The 21092-nt window shown below is 48.3% G+C and overlaps 1 protein-coding gene across 1 annotated transcript in view; it reads left to right on the forward strand.

Moving 5' to 3' along the window:
- Positions 1-16459: 16459 nt before the first annotated feature.
- The window catches only part of ADCY1 (adenylate cyclase 1), a 533674-nt gene continuing 529041 nt past the window's right edge, over positions 16460-21092 (forward strand). The window contains exon 1 of the mRNA XM_030206815.1: positions 16460-17068. Coding sequence (XP_030062675.1) covers positions 16460-17068 — 609 coding nt within the window. The remainder of the gene's footprint in view (positions 17069-21092) is intronic.

The raw sequence follows: 21092 nt of genomic DNA on the forward strand, positions 1-21092 counted from the left end.
AGTATATATATGGAATCTTTGGGCACTCACAGCATAAAAAGCAATACTCTTTACAGGGTAAAACCCCTATGTCAAGTGTTTGAGCAACACAAGCTATAATATTCTGTTATGATTCATATGTAGGATCATGATCAATAGCCCTATACAATTGTTCCTGCTATAACAGTTCAATTCCATCTTTAACATATTTAGAACAATCCATAACTACTATGGCCCCTCCTTTGTCTTTTCTTTGAACTATTAACAAGGCAGTTGGTTAATTCTTGTAAACACTGCCACTGACTATGGGACAAATTACCTCTCCTGTTTAATCTAGACCACTTTAGATCAGAAAGGTCTTTCAGCATTAACCTATTGATGTGTTCGGACTACCTGGGGGAACCCATCTAGATTTTTTAGGTGACACTTGATGCCCAGACGTCAATTGAGTTGTTTCTTAGCACTTTCATCTTATAGATGTTTCAGCTTCTGTCTTTTAAGTTGTTCTTTGTATTCAACTTTTCTTAAGCACACGCCATATTGTTGGCTTATATTTTCTCACTTTTGTTTATTTGCTGCTCTGGCAGGTGCACAGATGTCAAGTTTTACCTTTCAAGGTTGAAAAACCTAGATGCACCATTCATATAGGTGTTGGCAATCTCCAAGCCCTGCTAGCTGAAGAAATTCACAGACAATTCAACCTCAGTCAGTAAACTGTGGCAGTCAGCAGCGGTGCTCCAAGCTGTTGATGCTGGCACCATGTGCATGCTCAATTCTTGCATATGCTCAGTTTACGTATGAGAACTGAGCATGCCTGATGTGCCTGTTTTGGTGGCTCAGAGCACTGCCACTGTTTTCTAAACATTGATCTGCGGGCTACAGATGTCTTCAGCTGGTGGGCCTTGGGGATCCCCACCAGCTAAGGTATTTATTTTTTACATTTCATAGAGGGGGGGGGGAAGAGGTAAGAAAAAAGAAAATGTGTGCCACCCAACCTACCTATTGGCCTTTCCAAGAATATCCTTCTGACTATGCCACTGGAAAGCTGACCATATTTCAAGTTACATAAATATTTTTGTTCATTTTAAAACCTATTTTATACTAAAATACACCATTAGCCAACAGCTCAGTATATGACTCTGTAAGCAAATATTTGACTGCCAACTGACTCTATCCTGATCCAATCCTAGTTTTATGCCATTGCCTGCATGGACTTATAGTCCTGGTGTCCTTAATGATTTTCCTAAGAAACCCAAGACTATTGGGCCATCTCCCATAAGTGCAAAGCCTGTGCAGTGATTGTTGGTAGCATCACCAACATCTTCCCACACAGGTACCGCACAGAAAACCTTTATCATATGGTACGTGCAGTTACGGCTCTTGCAGATGCATTTACCACTTCCTCTTTCAGTATTCTATAACAACGCATGTAACTTAATTGGCTTACCAAGCTAATCAGCATTATCGGCACTTAACAAGCAATAATGAGCACTAATTGACAATAATTAGAATTTACACACTCACTAAGGGGGGCTTTTACAAGGTATGCTAGTGATTTTAGTGCATACTAAAAATAAGTGTGTGCTAAATGCTAGAGACACCCATATATTCCTATGGACATTTCTAGCGTTTTGCGTGGCTTTGTAAAAGACCCCCTAAGTGTATCTGTAATGCAGAGCGCCTAAATTCTAATGCATGGAGCCAAAAGGGACCATGGTTAAGGGCAGGGAAATGGGCACTTTGTGGGCATTCCAAAATTTATGTGCACTGTTATAGAATAGTGTTTCCCAAGTGCAGTCCTGGAGTACACCTTGCTTGTCACGTTTTCAGGATATCCACAATGAGTAGGCATGAACTCGATTTGCATATATTACCTCCATTATATACAAATCTGTTTCATGCATATTCATTGTGGATATCCTGAAAACCTGACTGGCAAGGGGTAATCCAGGACCGGACTTGGGAAGCACTGCTATAGAGTATGCCTCTCTGCACCTAAATCTACACGCTGGTATTTTCCTTGGTGTAAATGGATGTGCATAATTCTAGGCACTAGGATATCAACTATGCATATTCTATATACCATGATTAAATCCAGGTGCCACTTATAGAATACACTTAGGTGAATATTTGTTCCATATTACACACCGTCTTTAGTGACCATAGAAAACTAGTTGGGCAAGCATGGCAGAAACTTCTCTCCACAGCTTGACTTTAAGAATGAAAAGCCAACTATGTTACATTCCTGCTTTGGGAAATTTCGCTATCCTATGGATTTAGCTCAGCTAGATGGAAGAATACATATTTTTCTATTGCAGCTTCTCTTCACCACATTGAACTCTCTCCTCAAGGTGCCCCCTCCCCCAACTCCCCCTTCATTATCTCCTCAGACCCTTGCTGAATTCTTTCACAACAAGGTTCAAAAGATAAACCTTGCTTTCTCTACCTCACCAGCTCTCCCTCCACTAGTCCGTTCCCCTCTCTCTCCTTCCCCTCGTTCCCTTTCCTCCTTTCCTGAAGTTACTATTGAGGAAACTACACTTCTCCTTTCTTCCTCAAAATGTACCACCTGTTCCTCTGATCCCATTCCCACCCACCTTCTTAATGCCATCTCTCCTACTCTTATTCCTTTTATCTGTCACATTCTCAACCTCTCACTTTCCACTGCGACTGTCCCTGCTGCCTTTAAACATGCTGTGGTCACACCTCTCCTTAAGAAGCCTTCACTTGACCCTACTTGTCCCTCTAATTACCGACCCATCTCCCTCCTTCCTTTTCTCTCCAAATTACTTGAGCGTGCTGTTCACCGCCGCTGCCTTGATTTTCTCTCCTCACATGCTATTCTTGACCCATTACAATCTGGTTTTCGCCCTCTCCACTCAACCAAAACTGCGCTTACTAAAGTCTCCAATGACCTATTACTGGCTAAATCCAGAGGTCAATATTCCATCCTCATTCTTCTTGATCTTTCCGCTGCTTTTGACACTGTCGATCACAGCATACTTCTCGATACCCTGTCCTCACTTGGATTCCAGGGCTCTGTCCTTTCCTGGTTCTCTTCCTACCTCTCCCTCCGCACCTTTAGTGTTCACTCTGGTGGATCCTCTTCTACTTCTATCCCTCTGCCTGTCGGCGTACCTCAGGGTTCTGTTCTTGGTCCCCTCCTCTTTTCTATCTACACTTCTTCCCTTGGTTCATTAATCTCATCCCATGGCTTTTCCTACCATCTCTATGCTGATGACTCCCAAATCTACCTTTCTACCCCTGATATCTCACCTTGCATCCAAACCAAAGTTTCAGCGTGCTTGTCTGACATTGCTGCCTGGATGTCTCAACGCCACCTGAAATTAAATATGACCAAAATCGAGCTTCTCATTTTCCCCCCCAAACCCACCTCCCCGCTCCCCCCGTTTTCTATTTCTGTTGATGGCTCTCTCATTCTCCCTATCTCCTCAGCTCGAAACCTTGGGGTCATCTTTGACTCATCTCTCTCCTTCTCTGCTCATATCCAGCAGACCGCCAAGACCTGTCGTTTCTTTCTTTACAACATCCGTAAAATCCGCCCCTTTCTTTCCGAGCACTCTACCAAAACCCTCATCCACACCCTTGTCACCTCTCGTTTAGACTACTGCAATCTGCTTCTTGCTGGCCTCCCACTTAGTCACCTCTCCCCTCTCCAGTCGGTTCAAAACTCTGCTGCCCGTCTCATCTTCCGCCAGGGTCGCTTTACTCATACTACCCCTCTCCTCAAGACCCTTCACTGGCTCCCTATCCGTTTTCGCATCCTGTTCAAACTTCTTCTACTAACCTATAAATGTATTCACTCTGCTGCTCCCCAGTATCTCTCCACACTCGTCCTTCCCTACACCCCTTCCCGTGCACTCCGCTCCATGGATAAATCCTTCTTATCTGTTCCCTTCTCCACTACTGCCAACTCCAGACTTCGCGCCTTCTGTCTCGCTGCACCCTACGCCTGGAATAAACTTCCTGAGCCCCTACGTCTTGCCCCATCCTTGGCCACCTTTAAATCTAGACTGAAAACCCATCTCTTTAACATTGCTTTTGACTCGTAACCACTCGCCTACACCTACCCTCCTCTCTTCCTTCCCGTTCACATTAATTGATTTGATTTGCTTACTTTATTTATTTTTTGTCTATTAGATTGTAAGCTCTTTGAGCAGGGACTGTCTTTCTTCTATGTTTGTGCAGCGCTGCGTATGCCTTGTAGCGCTATAGAAATGCTAAATAGTAGTAGTAGTAGTAGCTTGGCGATCCTGCATTCACTGCATAGCAGTACAGCTAACAAGAAAAAAAAATGGAAAGAACAGTCTTTACACTTGGCTGATATAATTTCCTAGATAGATACAAAACTAGGTGGCTCTGTGGCCAGTTGGTAAAATTGAATGCTCTGCTCAGGCTCTCAATTACTTGGAGCTGTGTGCTGTGCTTGGAGGAAGAAGTGCTGTGCCCCTCATGTCCTTTGATCAGTTTGACTGAATCACAGTTCTTCAATTTGACATATGCAGAGTTGAATATTAGTTCTTTTGGTCTGAGTTATTCATTTGACCCCTGATGTAGGCATTGCTATATGCCGAAACAAGGGCTGTGTCCAGGGGTGTGCTGGTAAATTTTTAACAACAGGCTCTTTCTCCGGACGTAGCCAGCTCTGCAGTTAGAAGGGCCAAGGGTGGCGGGGGAGGGGGAGCAACACTTGCCTCTCTCTCCTCCCTCCCTTTGTGCAGGCACACTAGGCGTACCTTTGCTGTTAGCCAATAAATGGACTGCCACCACTCCCAACGTCTTGCTCTGAGCAGCATGCTGAAACTTCTCACACATGCTGGAGAAGTCCCAGCCTGCTGCTCAGAGCTGGAAACAAGGAGCGAGGAACAGCAGCAGTCTATTTACTTGGCTGGCAGGGCTCAGCATCCCCCTCCAGCAAAGTAAAAGAGAACTCAGCAGGGGGCCCAAGACCACATTTTGGGAGCCAGTTGTTAAAGTAGCCATGGAGGGCCCTATTTTAACAACCGGCTCCCAAAATTCTTAAAACCTTAACAACCGGCTCTTGCAAGCCTGTGAGAGCCTGCTCCAGCACACCACTGGCCGTGTTGGATCCCTCTATATCTGCATCAAGTGTTGGATTCGTCCTTGGTCAGCCTCTACTCTTTTCTGTTGTGACTTTCTGGCGTAGAGGCATCCCCTGTTTGTGTTTTGTCTCAGTTACTGGCCTCCATTTAAAATGCAGCTGCAAGAACGATGCAAACTGTTTTTGAATTCCACAGAATGTCCCTCCTCATTTTGGACTGCACATAATATTAGGAAAGGTGTTTGCACATGCATGTGTGTTTTCCTGCACGTCCAGTGCAAGTGTTTTTTTTTTTTTTTTTCATATTGGGTGTTTGAGCAAGCCCTGGAGGGCTGGTCAGGCTGATTTCCTGGTGCTCTGGATGCTGTATCCCAGCAGTTACTGCATTTCTTCACCCTCCACCCCCCTCCTAGTACCTGCTGCACAGGAAAAAGTGCTATGCAGTGTTCTATGTTCCCTGCCTCCCCCCTCTATCCTATTCCTGATACTCAATGATCCTGACTTCTGCAGCTGCACCACCTCTTTAACTCTGTGAGTGCTGAGAGTTGCTGTCCCTTTGCAGTGGCTGGAACCTAGGAGTGATAACACTCTTAATCTCTGAGACAGAGAGAGAGAGAGAGAGAGAGAGAGAGAGAGAAACTGCTGGCCTTTGGGAGGGGGGATGGAATAGAGATAGAGACTTGGGGATGAGGAGGAGAAAGTACTATGCATTGGGGAGGGAACCAAGAGAGAGAGGGACTGCTGGGCAGGTGGAAAAGGTAAAATAGAAACAATGTGCTGGACATGAGGATGAGTGGGGAAATAAGAGAGTGCTGAGTATGAGGGGGGAAATAATAGAGAGGAAGAGACAGACAGCCACAAAAATAACTGCTGGGCATGAGGGAGGAAATAGAGAAAGAGACTGTTAGGTCTGAAGGGGATAAAGAAATGGAGACTTCTGGGCATGAGAGAGAGAAGGAAACTGCAAGGTATGGGACAAATAATAGACAGAGGGACAAGGAAAAGAGAGATGAAAAATGTCACGGGGGGGGGGAGGGAAGAAAGAAGTGTGAGAGATGAAAATTGCTGTGTGGGGGGAGGGGGGAGAGAGAGGAAGAAAGAGTGAAACTGCCGGGCATGGGGGAGAAATAGATAAAAAGAGTAGTACACATGAGGGGAGAAATGAAAGACTACTAGTCATGAGAGAGAAAGTAGGACATGAAAAAAAAAAGTGAAAATAACAGTAAAATGGCTATTTTGTTTTCAGTGCTTGAAAACCCCTGCTCAAAATCTATCAGTCTCTTACTCTAAAATGCAACTGATGTGGGGCTCTGTTTGTAGATAAAAGAACTTTCCTAATGTGAACTGCTAAAAATGTTCTGCATGCTGAAATATTGTTGTCTCAGGTAGATTAGTATCTGAATACAAGGTTGTACATTAAGTACATAATTGTGCTCTGATTATATAATCTACCTAAAAAGCCACTAATCTACCTAAAAAGCCACAAACAGTTTGCAGTTCAACTGAGACAAAAATATTTCAGCATGCACATTTTTAGCAATTCACATTAGGAAAGTTATTTTATCTACAAACAGAGCCCCACATCAGGTGCTCGGGCTGACATTTATCTAGAATGGACCCCTGGTCCAGTGTCTTCATTCTGCCCAGTACTTACACAACTGCATAGCACAACTGGAGCAAAATCTGAAAAGGGAAAAAAAAATGATGAATGCAGTCTCTAAGCAATGCTAGATCAGTGGATTTATGTGATTCCAGTCTGTTTCCCCATTACCGTTTGGGAAGGGGAGAGGGAGAAGGAGAACGTGGATAACAGTCTCAAGCCAGGTCATGTTATAAGTGCCACCTTGGGGAGATGTGTCTGGTTCTGCATCGGCTATGCGCATACGCTCAGTGAAGTGCTGGGATCAGACGTAGGAAGGGAATCACCCTCTCTCTCTCTTTCTCTCTCTCTCTCTCTCCCTTTTCCTCCCTCCCTCTCGATGCATCTCGATCCATGCCCCTCTTCCTCCCTCTCTTTTTTATTTTTCAGACATTGGCTTGTTTTTGTTTGCTTTATCTTTTTTGTTTGGTTGTTTTTTGAGGGGTTAATGGTGCACACAGCATACCATCACCTCCCCACTTCTCCTAAGGATAAGAACCTGAAGCCGGACCTGCCTGTTGATTACTTCATTCCTTGTCGCTTTCAGTTTTTGGATGTGGTTTAGCGTTATTCCGAGATTATCCGCACAGCAGCAGGAGGGCTAGGTGGAATAACCCAAGAGATTTTACAGTCCAGCACTTTCTGATCTTGTTGCGATCTGTCTCTCTACGATGCCCTCCCGGCTGGGCTTCAGGCATTGAGGGGCTCTGAGCACTCACCTGGGGTTTTATGAATGGCCCTGACATGGAGGAAATACCGTTTCAGAAAGTCAAAACCAGGAGGAAGAAGTGCCACTGCTCGCCCAGACCCCCTCTGGATGCCATCGCCTGCGAGGATGAATTTGACTGCAAGGAGCTGGAGTCCCTGTTCCACAACTACAACCTGAAGCTGGAGCAGACTTCCACCCTGAAGGCGCTGGCTGTGCTCATCATCCTGACGGCCACCCTGGCCCTGGTGGAACTCACCTCGGGCCCCAGCTTAACCATTTCCAAAGGCTCTCACCCCGTGCACTGCATCATCTTTGTGTCGCTGTTCATTGTGACCAACGTCAAGTACCTGCAGGTCACCCAGCTGCAGCAGATCGTCAAACTCACCCTGCTCTTTGCCTTCACTTTCTCCTTCCTCTGCTGCCCCTTCTCCCTGGCAGCCTACGGCTTGAAGCCCCCGCAGGCTCCCGAGCAGGGCATGTGGCAGCTCATGCTGGTGACGTTGGTTTCCTACTCTTTGCTACCTGTGTGGACCCTGCTGGCCATCATCTTCGGGCTCATGGTGTCCATCTCGCATCTCATTGTCACCGTCACCTCGGTTAGTGCCAAGGAGCAGAGGCTCTGGAGAGCGGTGAGTGCCACCTTGCCATTTCCAGGCGTTCCCAGTACTGTGTCACCTATTCCTCTCTCTCTCTCTCTCTGAATGAAATCTCCCTTCGGTTCTTTCCCCTTTTCTCTGTTATGCTTTGTTTCTATTACTGTTATTTTCTTGGAGGTGGTGTTCTTGGAAAGGTGGTACCGGGGTCAGTTTTTCTTTGCCCCTCTCAGTATTTGATCATTATGAGGGGAGGGTAACCGATTCTTGACTGCATCGAGCAATGAAATGGGGAGACTAAACAGGATCTGACTTTTGAGATCAAAATAAATCTTCATGAGTGGAGGAGTAGCCTAGTCAGTGGTTATGCAGCGGACTTTGGTCCTGGGGAACTGGGTTTGTTTCCCACTGAAGCTCCTTGTGACTCTGGGCAAATCACTTAACCCTCCAGTGCACTAAGTGCCTGTGTATACTATGCAAACCGCTTTAAATGTAGTTGCAAACACCACAGAAAGGCGGTGTATCGATCCCCTTTTCCTTTCATGTCCATGCCAAGCTGTAATGTAAAGTGTAATGCTGGTGCTCCTGAAGCAAAGCGAGCAAGAGGGCAGCAAATCCTGATGGGAGCTGTTCCACAAGTTGGCATTCCGTGGCAGTAAAACTCCTTAGGTGGTGGGAACCCGAAAAGGGGAATCCTCGAGTCTAACAAAATTACATCTCCTCTCTCAAAGCAGGCTTTAAACCTTGGAGCTGGGACCCGTTCTACCAGGCATGTCCCCACATCCCCCCCCCCCCCCCATACGCTTTCACTCAATAACTCTCTGCACACAATTGTGGAATAACCATAGGCCGCAGCTTGATTTATTAACATTTAAACTTCCAATTAACATCCGTATAGGATAACCCCCACCCCCGAGCTACAGTTGTCATAACAAAAGCACCCACAATTGCCCCCTCCGCCGCTCGCCATGATAGCAAAGCAGCAACTTCCACTTCCGGCTGTCACCGCAACTCTTCACCCTTTCGACTCCGCCTTCACAGCAAGAGGCCTGGCCCGTGTGGACCTCCACACATTATTCCGGGTCACCTGACCCATCTTAATGACCTGGCTCAGCCCCCCCATGAGCCATTGCTTCTGTAGCTCGGGTTTTTTTGCCACAGGGGGGGAGGGGTCCGTGCACCTGCAAAGGCCCCCTCCCACCCCCCCCCCAAAGCAAGCTGCGGCCTACTGAGACCCTGCAATACCATGCTGCTCCAAGAATACCTGCACATCATTTTAGAATAGATCCAGACCCCCATCAGACAGGTGTACCCTGTCCCGTGCAAAAGCCCCGCTCATTGAGCAGCCACCCAGTTGTGTTGAAGTTGGAAACCTCCCATCGTTCTTACCCATACTGTGACCTGCCGATTGACCTTGCGCAACCCCTGTGCCCCTTGCGCGCCAGTAGGCGGGCAGGTCTGGGTATAATATCCGACCACCAATTTTGTACCAGGAAACCAGGCCAATACCAATCGTGAGTCTCCCCCTTTTTAGTGTCACTGAGTCTCTTACCCGTCCAACCATCCACCTCGTTCCCCCACCCCGAACCAGTAACCCCTGAAGGTGTCGCGGTCTGTTCCGCAGCCGATACAACAGTGGCCCTCGCTGACTCCTCAGCATGCCCCACTCTCCTCGCCAGGCTATCTAGGCCCCGCGCCGCGCCAATCCCCGGTGAATCCCCCCAGGATGTCTCGCTGCTCTGCTACCAGCCGAATGAATGAAGGCGTGTCCAACCATCCAGACTGAGTAGATCGAACCAACAGCATCTCAAAGGGGAAGGGGCAACCACACACGGGGAAAGCGAGCACCCACACCGGCAGCCCCTTCAATAAACTAAACCGCCGGCATATCAGGCCACCGGCTAAAGCATAGAAATAACCACGACAGAGCACACCCCACCATTATGTACTGGCCCTGTACTAGGCTCCCTCAGGAGGGCCTAATATACCCACGGTACGCCCCGGAAGACCACCTGCTGGCGCCATTCGCATGTACTAATAAGGAAAGAGGGCCATGTGGGCGGACCCCCCAGGTAGGCCTCCAACAAGGACACTGGGTATGAGATCCTGCCCGGAACTCCATTTTTTGTGCGCAAGATCTTACTGCGCCATACTCCAGTCTGGATACCAACAGTCTCCCGTAACAACCCAGATAACACAGCAACCGACCTGCGGCTAGCTACAAGCTCGCCTGCCCAAAAGGTCCCATAAGATGCCAATGCGGAGGTCACTCGGAAGAAGCGTATCTCGAATGTTGGATAAGTCGCGCACTCAACAGCCCGCAAAAAGCACACCCAAAGTCGTGAGTAATCCGCCAGCGCACGTCCAGCACCAAGGAAGATGAGCGGCTCTGACCATTCAAGGCACTGCTCACCTGAAAACTAAAACTCGGCAGGCCTCACCCACACACGTTGCTGGAAAAGGAGAACCCAGCCAGATGATGCGCGGCTGCATTTAGAAAAATACCCCATGCCTGTGTGAGAACAATGTAGGCTGCTAACAGCTCACCTGATGCCCAACTCGCTGTCCAGCCTTAGTCCCGAAACTAACTAGTCACTCTGTCCTATCCACAGGTATACGCTGACCATGTGGCAGGTGCAATCGAGATTCTCGACCGCTCCCACACCTCAGGCCTCCTAGCCGCCAAAATGCCCTGGCATTGGCTGCCCTTCCGCCTCTGCCGCCTGTGCCAAAGCCCGGAAAGTCTGAAATTGAAACGAGAAAGTGCATCATCCATACGATTGGACATTCCCCGGCATGTGCCTAGCCCGTACGTGCACATTTTGTTGCACACAGCGCAGGACCAATTCCCTGATCACGGAGCTCACCAGCAAGCACGTGCAACCTCCTTATTCACCACCTCTACCACCCCCTGATTGTCGCACCACACCAGGATGCTTGTACTTTGCCACTTCCCTGGCTGCCACTCGCATGCCCCTACAAACGGGAACAGCTCCCTGAAGGTAATGGTCTTTGTAACTCCCGCCGCTATCCAGCTGTCCGGCCACGGTTCAGTGCACCACGCGCCCTCACAGTACACCCCAAACCCAAGCCTTCTGCTGCATCCGTACAGAAGTCGAGATCCGCATTAGACACCACCGTGCTCTGCCATGCTAATGTACCTTTACACGCACACAAAACTCCAACCACATCGCAACGAACTCCCGCTGACAAGCACACATGATGAGAAGGCTCCGTGACCCCTGACGTCGCAAATGCCAGCCGCCAAGACAAGGCCCGACCCGTCGGGATGACGTGACATGCCAAATTAAGGCTCCACACCCGGGACTGAAATGGTACACAATGTAGCCTTACGGGCCTGTAACACTGCCAGAATCTGCTCTTCCGACTGAATCACCTTCTCCCGCAGCAAATGGGTAAACTGTCCGTATTGTGTCAATTTCAGTGCCGAGGTCTGTGAGGACCGCGGCTGGGCCCTCCATTTTGTCGGTAGCCCAGGGGATGCCAAAGTCCTCCGCAACCACCCTAAAGACTCTCAGCATATGCCCACGGTCCCCGACCTCAACTGCCCCAATAGAGAGAAATTGTCTAAATAGCGCACTATACTTTCGAGCCTGGACCCCTGCCCATCACCCAGTGTACGTATGAGCTGACTGTTCCCCGTACGTACAGGCGACTGAACCACCCATCGGCATTCCAGCCCCCATAAAAAAGACCCTTCAAAGTGGAAGCCCAGCAACAGAAACGCAGAAGGGTGAACAGGTAACAGCCTGAATGCCGCCTCAATATCGACCTCAGCCATCTGCGCCCCTACCCCCCCGGGCATATCAACCGTACCACATCGTCAAATGACGTGTACTGCACTGAGCAGAAGTCTCTGGGAATGCTCTCATTTACGTACCCACCCGCTGGGTCCGAGAGGTTGCGCCTGAGCTGGAATTACCCCAGCGCTGTCTTTTAGGTATAACCGCACCAGGAGATATCGCAAAGGACGGAAATGGACCGGCAATCCTGCCGAACGCAATCCCCTCCGTCAACTTATTCCTCACCACCTCCCGCAGCCACTCGGTGGACCCAAGTTCTGCCCCCAATTACTGCCCAGCTGACCTTGAAACAGAATGACAACCCCCTCCACGAGATCCCACCCTAATGCCTCTGCAGCGTCCCTGACCGGATATCGATGGAGCCATGGCAGCATCGCATCGACCCTCACCGGTATAAGGGCACGGCTAATCAATTATGGCTTCGCTGCGGACGGTCCCCCCGGTCCCTTCCTGACATTCTGCTGCTACATGCCTCTGGCCGCAGACGGAACGGATGCGTCGCAACTTGCAGTCCATAAATGGACAGGAAGCTCTACTGAACCACCAATAGACCTCGGAGTATGGCCCAGATCCGGCTCCCGGGACACCGCCCCCCCCCCCCCCCCCGCACTCATGGCCCGAAGGACCGACCCAGAGCCGCCTGGGCCAACCCCCATTTACCCATCCCCCAACCTCTACCAGTGCTGCCCTGGGAGCCATGTGAACCACCATAAATTGATCCTGTGTCGGCAACGCCCCCATTCACTGTCATGCGCAGACAAGACCGAACCAAATTACCACCAGTTTGGCGCTCTCACGCTCCCTCGTACCCTCTGCCTATGTCTTCTCCTTCGCAACCTTCCGGCGCCCCCCAGCCTCCCGCTACTAACATATAGCTATGCACTTTCTCCGCCTGATCTTCCTACATAACGAGCGCAGGACCCACTCCCAGACAGGGCTACCCTGGCAGGCGGGCCCCTCGTCCTCTCTCCAGCACCCTTTGCCAATTCTGCCGCCCTGGAGACGCCCACTGACCGCGAAGAGGAGGATGCGGAAGAGGAATAAGAGGAAGCCCTAATCCGCTTCCCCCCTGCCCCTCCCTTTTCGTCACCCACTCCCCCCTGTGCTCGCTTAGAGGACGACCCATTACCCGATCCAGAAGCTCCAGCACCTGCCATGGACGATCCCGAGACTGCAGCAGGGCTGTGTCCTGACGCCCAGTCCAGCTGCTCCGCCGTGTCCTGGATGAACGGGGTCCTCTCCTGCCCTGTCTCTGTCTCACCACTGGTTCCTCCTGCTGCACTGTAGAAGGGCGTTCCGCCGTCCCCTGCTCGATCTGGCTGGACCCGGCAGTCGCCGGCTCCACTCCCTCCGTTGCAGTCTGCACCTGTAATGACAAAAGGAAGCGGCAGCAAAACCAGCCCCCTCGGACTTCCACACTTGCCCCAGCCCCCCCCCCCCCCCAGGACGCTTCCGGCAAGACCCCATGGAACCCCGGAAATGCCCAATGCATATCCGCCCTCGGAGGTATCCCAGCCCATGTGACCACCTGGGGAAGAGCCATGGCCGCTGCCCATAGGGGCATAGCGCAGGGAGACCCAAAACTCATGGGTATGGACCCCAGCCTGTCGAAGAGTCGCCTATGTTTGTAGGAAAACCCTCCCCCATAGCTCCTCGATACAGGACCAGAAGGCTGTGCGTGCCCACCAACCGCCGCTGCTCTCTCCACCCGCCGTCTACCCGCAGGCAGCAGACCCCCCCTCCATAAGCACTCTGCCCAGGCCATGTGTGCTCCCCTTAAAACCCCAGCCGTTGCCACCTCTGCCATGCAAGCAGCAGGGAGGGGGTAGGAATCCCTCACTGATTCCCTGCACCAGCCCCCCTACTCTGACCCTTTCTCACTCACCGCCAGCTCCAGCCTGTTAGTGAAGGTCGATGCCTCCACTGGCAACTCCCCTGCCCCTTTTTCTGTGACCCCCGCTGAGCTCCTTAGATCTGCCTCCCCCCCCCCCCCCCCCCTGGTACTCACATGTGCTGGGCTGCCTGGAGTCACTGGCGCAAAATGAGCTCCACACCTTGATTCTCCTCTGCCTGCTCCCAACACCATGGTGCAGGTCTCCCCAGTTCCTTCCTGCCTGCCTGGGAACTTTGTCCTTTTGACCTCCTGAAGTTGGACTCGATCCAACAAAGTTTCTAACCTCTCTGTGAAGGCAGGAACCTTTCCTCCAAGCCACTGCAGCTGTTAGTCTGTAAGTTTTCTATCTCTTAAAGCCTCAATCATTCTTGAAAAGCTGCACAGCTCCTTTGCAAAACTGCCTCCGAGGATCAGACAACGCCCTGAGCCTCGGAGGAAGCAGAGCCCCTCTTCCCTTCCCACAGCCCTGCCCCCCAGCAACCTATCCTCCAATCAGCTGCCTGTGTTGCTTCTGTGCTGTCAGCTTCTGTTGATCTGACCAATCCCAGCTGCCCACGTGCTCACCAGCAGAACACGACCCCCCACCCCCCCCCCCCCCCATAACCACATGCTCTTCACCCCACTGCCCTCAGAGCCTTCTCGAACGGGCCCAGCCCTCGTTTAACTGGGCCCGTCGAGACAAGCTCTCGGGCCTTTCATTCGCAGACGTCTAAAGCTTTTGATCTGTCTGCAGTCGCAGGGGCTCCCTCCTCCCCCCCCCCCCCCCGCTATCCGCACAATGACCACAGTGAATCTTTCTCCCAGTTGCATTAATTCCCAAGCAATTTGCCTTTCCTAAAATGATGCTCCTGCTGTACCAGGTTTGCTTGCATATGCCCGTAAATGAAAAAAAAAAAGGGGGGGGGGATGAGAGTTCAAGTCAAAATTTGCCAATTTCATTTTGTTTCTGGCATTTTGAGATGTTTGTTCAGGGTCCCAAAGAGGCAGCATAGGACGTACGCGTGTGATGTACCCTTTTTCTTAGTGCTTGATCGATGGAAAAATTATTATTTCTTTAAACTGTAATCTCGGTTAATTAGTTAAAAATTTGGCAAAGCAATTACTAAACAAAAATGCTCCTTTCTGGTTTATGATCAGGTTGTATTGTTTTGATAAAATATAGAAAACATTGTTTCGTTATAGTTGAATAGGTTTATATATTTTTTATCTATACGTTTATATGTTTTTATATTTTATGTGCCCTGTTAAAATTATTGTTTACTTAAAACTCAAACAATTTATTTGACCTAAGGGATGTTCAGAATGGTGAAGCAGAAGGAATTCCGTGTATTGGGCATTCTAACATTGGAAGAAAAAGGTTGCAGGAGCTGTAGGTTGCTACTGGGATTAACCTGGGTGATGAAGTCGCTTTAAGAGTGTGTTTCAGTGTTTGAAACCCAGCAGTGCAGGGAATTTGGCCGTGTTAGCTTGATAATGGAACATTAATGACGGTCTAATTTACAGAAGGATGACTGTCATTACTTGTATTTGATTCCATTTGAGCTACCTAGTTGGAGAATTAATTGCCCACAGCCCAGGAGATTGGAGTGGCAAGGATACAGTGAAAATTCTGTACTATGCAAGATAATACACGATTAATAGGAACTGGGTCAGACTCTGGAAATAATGAATACCACTCAATTGGCAGTTTTTTAGAATGTCCTGCTATTATCTTTCTTACCTCCTTGCTAGAGTTGATAAATGTTGTGCAGAATGCGAACCTAACCTGCAGTTCACCGGGAAGCAGTGCATAAAGAGCGGATTGAAGGGAAATATCAGCCGAAAGGATTTATTTCTTTACCAGTCCGTCGGATATCAAATTATACAACAATCAGAGCACAATTATGTACTTAACAAATTCCAGCCTTGTATTCAGATGCTAATTTACCTAAGAGCCACTAATAGCTTGCAGTTCAACTGAGACAAAAATAACATTTGTAGCAAATTCACAATCCAATTCAAATGAGGAAAGTTGTTTTATCTACAAACAGAACCCGGTATCAGGTATATTTTCAGAGCAGGAGGCTGATAGATTTGAGACTATAGCAAGGGTTGCAAGCAGTGAAGCAGAAGAAATGCTATTTTCTGTTCCCTCCTCCTCTCTACCCAGTTGTCTCTTTCTCTTCCCTGTCTTCCTCCATACCCAACAGTTTCTCTCTCCCCTCTCATCTACCATCAAGCAGTTTCCCTCTTTGCGCATGCGTGAGCCTGTCAACGCTCAGTGAAGTGCTGGGATCAGACGTAGGAAGGGAATCACCCTCTCTCTCTCTTTCTCTCTCTCTCTCTCTCCCTTTTCCTCCCTCCCTCTCGATGCATCTCGATCCATGCCCCTCTTCCTCCCTCTCTTTTTTATTTTTCAGACATTGGCTTGTTTTTGTTTGCTTTATCTTTTTTGTTTGGTTGTTTTTTGAGGGGTTAATGGTGCACACAGCATACCATCACCTCCCCACTTCTCCTAAGGATAAGAACCTGAAGCCGGACCTGCCTGTTGATTACTTCATTCCTTGTCGCTTTCAGTTTTTGGATGTGGTTTAGCGTTATTCCGAGATTATCCGCACAGCAGCAGGAGGGCTAGGTGGAATAACCCAAGAGATTTTACAGTCCAGCACTTTCTGATCTTGTTGCGATCTGTCTCTCTACGATGCCCTCCCGGCTGGGCTTCAGGCATTGAGGGGCTCTGAGCACTCACCTGGGGTTTTATGAATGGCCCTGACATGGAGGAAATACCGTTTCAGAAAGTCAAAACCAGGAGGAAGAAGTGCCACTGCTCGCCCAGACCCCCTCTGGATGCCATCGCCTGCGAGGATGAATTTGACTGCAAGGAGCTGGAGTCCCTGTTCCACAACTACAACCTGAAGCTGGAGCAGACTTCCACCCTGAAGGCGCTGGCTGTGCTCATCATCCTGACGGCCACCCTGGCCCTGGTGGAACTCACCTCGGGCCCCAGCTTAACCATTTCCAAAGGCTCTCACCCCGTGCACTGCATCATCTTCGTGTCGCTGTTCATTGTGACCAACGTCAAGTACCTGCAGGTCACCCAGCTGCAGCAGATCGTCAAACTCACCCTGCTCTTTGCCTTCACTTTCTCCTTCCTCTGCTGCCCCTTCTCCCTGGCAGCCTACGGCTTGAAGCCCCCGCAGGCTCCCGAGCAGGGCATGTGGCAGCTCATGCTGGTGACGTTGGTTTCCTACTCTTTGCTACCTGTGCGGACCCTGCTGGCCATCATCTTCGGGCTCATGGTGTCCATCTCGCATCTCATTGTCACCGTCACCTCGGTTAGTGCCAAGGAGCAGAGGCTCTGGAGAGCGGTGAGTGCCACCTTGCCATTTCCAGGCGTTCCCAGTACTGTGTCACCTATTCCTCTCTCTCTCTCTCTCTGAATGAAATCTCCCTTCAGTTCTTTCCCCTTTTCTCTGTTATGCTTTGTTTCTATTACTGTTATTTTCTTGGAGGTGGTGTTCTTGGAAAGGTGGTACCGGGGTCAGTTTTTCTTTGCCCCTCTCAGTATTTGATCATTATGAGGGGAGGGTAACCGATTCTTGACTGCATCGAGCAATGAAATGGGGAGACTAAACAGGATCTGACTTTTGAGATCAAAATAAATCTTCATGAGTGGAGGAGTAGCCTAGTCAGTGGTTATGCAGCGGACTTTGGTCCTGGGGAACTGGGTTTGTTTCCCACTGAAGCTCCTTGTGACTCTGGGCAAATCACTTAACCCTCCAGTGCACTAAGTGCCTGTGTATACTATGCAAACCGCTTTAAATGTAGTTGCAAACACCACAGAAAGGCGGTGTATCGATCCCCTTTTCCTTTCATGTCCATGCCAAGCTGTAATGTAAAGTGTAATGCTGGTGCTCCTGAAGCAAAGCGAGCAAGAGGGCAGCAAATCCTGATGGGAGCTGTTCCACAAGTTGGCATTCCGTGGCAGTAAAACTCCTTAGGTGGTGGGAACCCGAAAAAGGGAATCCTCGAGTCTAACAAAATTACATCTCCTCTCTCAAAGCAGGCTTTTCGCAGACGTCTAAAGCTTTTGATCTGTCTGCAGTCGCAGGGGCTCCCTCCTCCCCCCCCCCCCCCCCCCCCCCGCTATCCACACAATGACCACAGTGAATCTTTCTCCCAGTTGCATTAATTCCCAAGCAATTTGCCTTTCCTAAAATGATGCTCCTGCTGTAGCAGGTTTGCTTGCATATGCCCGTAAATGAAAAAAAAAAGGGGGGGGGGGGATGAGAGTTCAAGTCAAAATTTGCCAATTTCATTTTGTTTCTGGCATTTTGAGATGTTTGTTCAGGGTCCCAAAGAGGCAGCATAGGACGTACGCGTGTGATGTACCCTTTTTCTTAGTGCTTGATCGATGGAAATATTATTATTTCTTTAAACTGTAATCTCGGTTAATTAGTTAAAAATTTGGCAAAGCAATTACTAAACAAAAATGCTCCTTTCTGGTTTATGATCAGGTTGTATTGTTTTGATAAAATATAGAAAACATTGTTTCGTTATAGTTGAATAGGTTTATATTTTTTTATCTATACGTTTATATGTTTTTATATTTTATGTGCCCTGTTAAAATTATTGTTTACTTAAAACTCAAACAATTTATTTGACCTAAGGGATGTTCAGAATGGTGAAGCAGAAGGAATTCCGTGTATTGGGCATTCTAATATTGGAAGAAAAAGGTTGCAGGAGCTGTAGGTTGCTACTGGGATTAACCTGGGTGATGAAGTTGCTTTAAGAGTGTGTTTCAGTGTTTGAAACCCAGCAGTGCAGGGAATTTGGCCGTGTTAGCTTGATAATGGAACATTAATGACGGTCTAATTTACAGAAGGATGACTGTCATTACTTGTATTTGATTCCATTTGAGCTACCTAGTTGGAGAATTAATTGCCCACAGCCCAGGAGATTGGAGTGGCAAGGATACAGTGAAAATTCTGTACTATGCAAGATAATACACGATTAATAGGAACTGGGTCAGACTCTGGAAATAATGAATACCACTCAATTGGCAGTTTTTTAGAATGTCCTGCTATTATCTTTCTTACCTCCTTGCTAGAGTTGATAAATGTTGTGCAGAATGCGAACCTAACCTGCAGTTCACCGGGAAGCAGTGCATAAAGAGCGGATTGAAGGGAAATATCAGCCGAAAGGATTTATTTCTTTACCAGTCTGTCAGATATCAAATTATACAACAATCAGAGCACAATTATGTACTTAACAAATTCCAGCCTTGTATTCAGATGCTAATTTACCTAAGAGCCACTAATAGCTTGCAGTTCAACTGAGACAAAAATAACATTTGTAGCAAATTCACAATCCAATTCAAATGAGGAAAGTTGTTTTATCTACAAACAGAACCCGGTATCAGGTATATTTTCAGAGCAGGAGGCTGATAGATTTGAGACTATAGCAAGGGTTGCAAGCAGTGAAGCAGAAGAAATGCTATTTTCTGTTCCCTCCTCCTCTCTACCCAGTTGTCTCTTTCTCTTCCCTGTCTTCCTCCATACCCAACAGTTTCTCTCTCCCCTCTCATCTACCATCAAGCAGTTTCCCTCTTTTTGTTCCCCCTTCATGCCCAGTAATCTCTCATTATATATTTATATTTCTCCCCCCCCCCCCCCGCAGCAGTTCTCTCTCTCTCTCTCACTCTCTCTCTCTCATGCTTAGCAGTCTTGCTTTCTATTCCTCCCGCAAAGTCATCAATATCTCTCTATTCCCCCCCCCCCCCCCCCCCCCCCCCAATTGCCCAGCAGTTTTCCTTTCTCTCACACCTGGTACACACACTCTCTGTTTCCCCCCTTGTCCCCTGTCAATCTCAGCAGTCTCTCTCACACATTTTCCTCCTCATGTTCAACAGTGTCTTTCCCTTTTTACCACCATGTGCCTAGCGGGTTCTCTCTGTTTCTCATGCACAGCAGTCTTTCTCTATATTGCTTTATCCCCCCCCCCCCCTTGTTGTCCAGTAGTTTCCCTCTATCTTTTATATTTCTTCCCTCAAAGCCCAGCAGTTCCCCTCTCTCATTCCCAGTCTGAATCCATTCTCCACCCGCACCCCCATGCCCTGTAGTCCATTTCTATTTCTCCCTCTTACCATGTCAAGCAGTCTGCCTCTTTTTTGAAGATTAAATATGCTATCACCCTCCCCCCCCCCCCCCCCCCCCCCCCCCCCCCCCAGTCTCCAGCTCTGTCTTTCCCTCCCTGAAAGGCAGGCTGGCCACTGCACTTCTGCAGAGAAGCTAGGCAATAAACCAAAATAGCAGAATTAATTTCAATTCACACCTTGAGCTGCAAACTGATGGGGCCGATGGTTAGAACCAAACACAGGCTCTAGAGGCAATTAGCTCTGGACTTAACACCCGCAATGGTGAGCACAGAATACTCAGAGGCTCTAGCACGGAAGACAATGTGCGCTCCAAAGATTAGCGCAAATAGCATGCTAATGTAGTCAAAGGGATGTTAATGAGGTCATTTCCTAGTCCCTCCCAATACTCAGGGAACAGCGCACAAAACAAAGCCGCCCTTAATGCTGAAAAATAACACCAGCTCAGAGCAGGCATTAGAGTGTTTGACGAGAGGACTTCTCATGATCCTTTCTTTAAAATCTGATGTTTTTTTAAATATAATTTGGAAGCAGAAGAGAGCCTGTGCAAGCCCCTAACATCGAGATTCTATTTATGGCGCTTAAAGTATCTGCGCAGAAAACATTTCTGCCTAATCATATTCTATAAGATTTAGGTGTGGTATGTAGAATATGCTTAGATTATATCCCAGCGCCTAAAACTACGTGCCTCCATTTATTCCAATGGAAATATGGCATAAAACCCTGTGCATAGATTTACATGGACTGGGCCATATTGTATTGCAATGCACATAAATTTGGGAAATGCCCATTTTCCCGCCTATGGCCATACCCCTTTTGAACTTCACGCTTTAGAATTTATGCGCAGTTCATTACAGAATACGCTTAGCGAGTTATGTCCTCAATTCTAATTATTGACAATTAGTGCTCATTATTGATTGTTAAATGTTGTTAAAAATGCTGATTGGCTTGTTAAGCCAATTAAATTACACACATTGTTATGGAATGTACTTAGATTATGCGTGATATATGTGATCTGGCAGTAAGCGTTGGTAGGGAGAGACAAATGTGTGTGAGTCAGAGTACGCCCAAAAGTGAAAGCACACATTGGCACCAGTTTCTTGCATTTAAATATAAGCCTTCCATGTTTAAAAAAAAAAATGAAATGCATATGTTTAAAGGTGCAGAAAACACACCAATGTGTGTTTCACTTTTGGGTTTGCCAGATGCATGTGCATAGGAGCTGAGCTTACCGTGAA

The sequence above is a fragment of the Microcaecilia unicolor genome, chromosome 1 (genome assembly GCF_901765095.1).
Source record: "Microcaecilia unicolor chromosome 1, aMicUni1.1, whole genome shotgun sequence".
Lineage (NCBI taxonomy): Eukaryota > Metazoa > Chordata > Amphibia > Gymnophiona > Siphonopidae > Microcaecilia > Microcaecilia unicolor.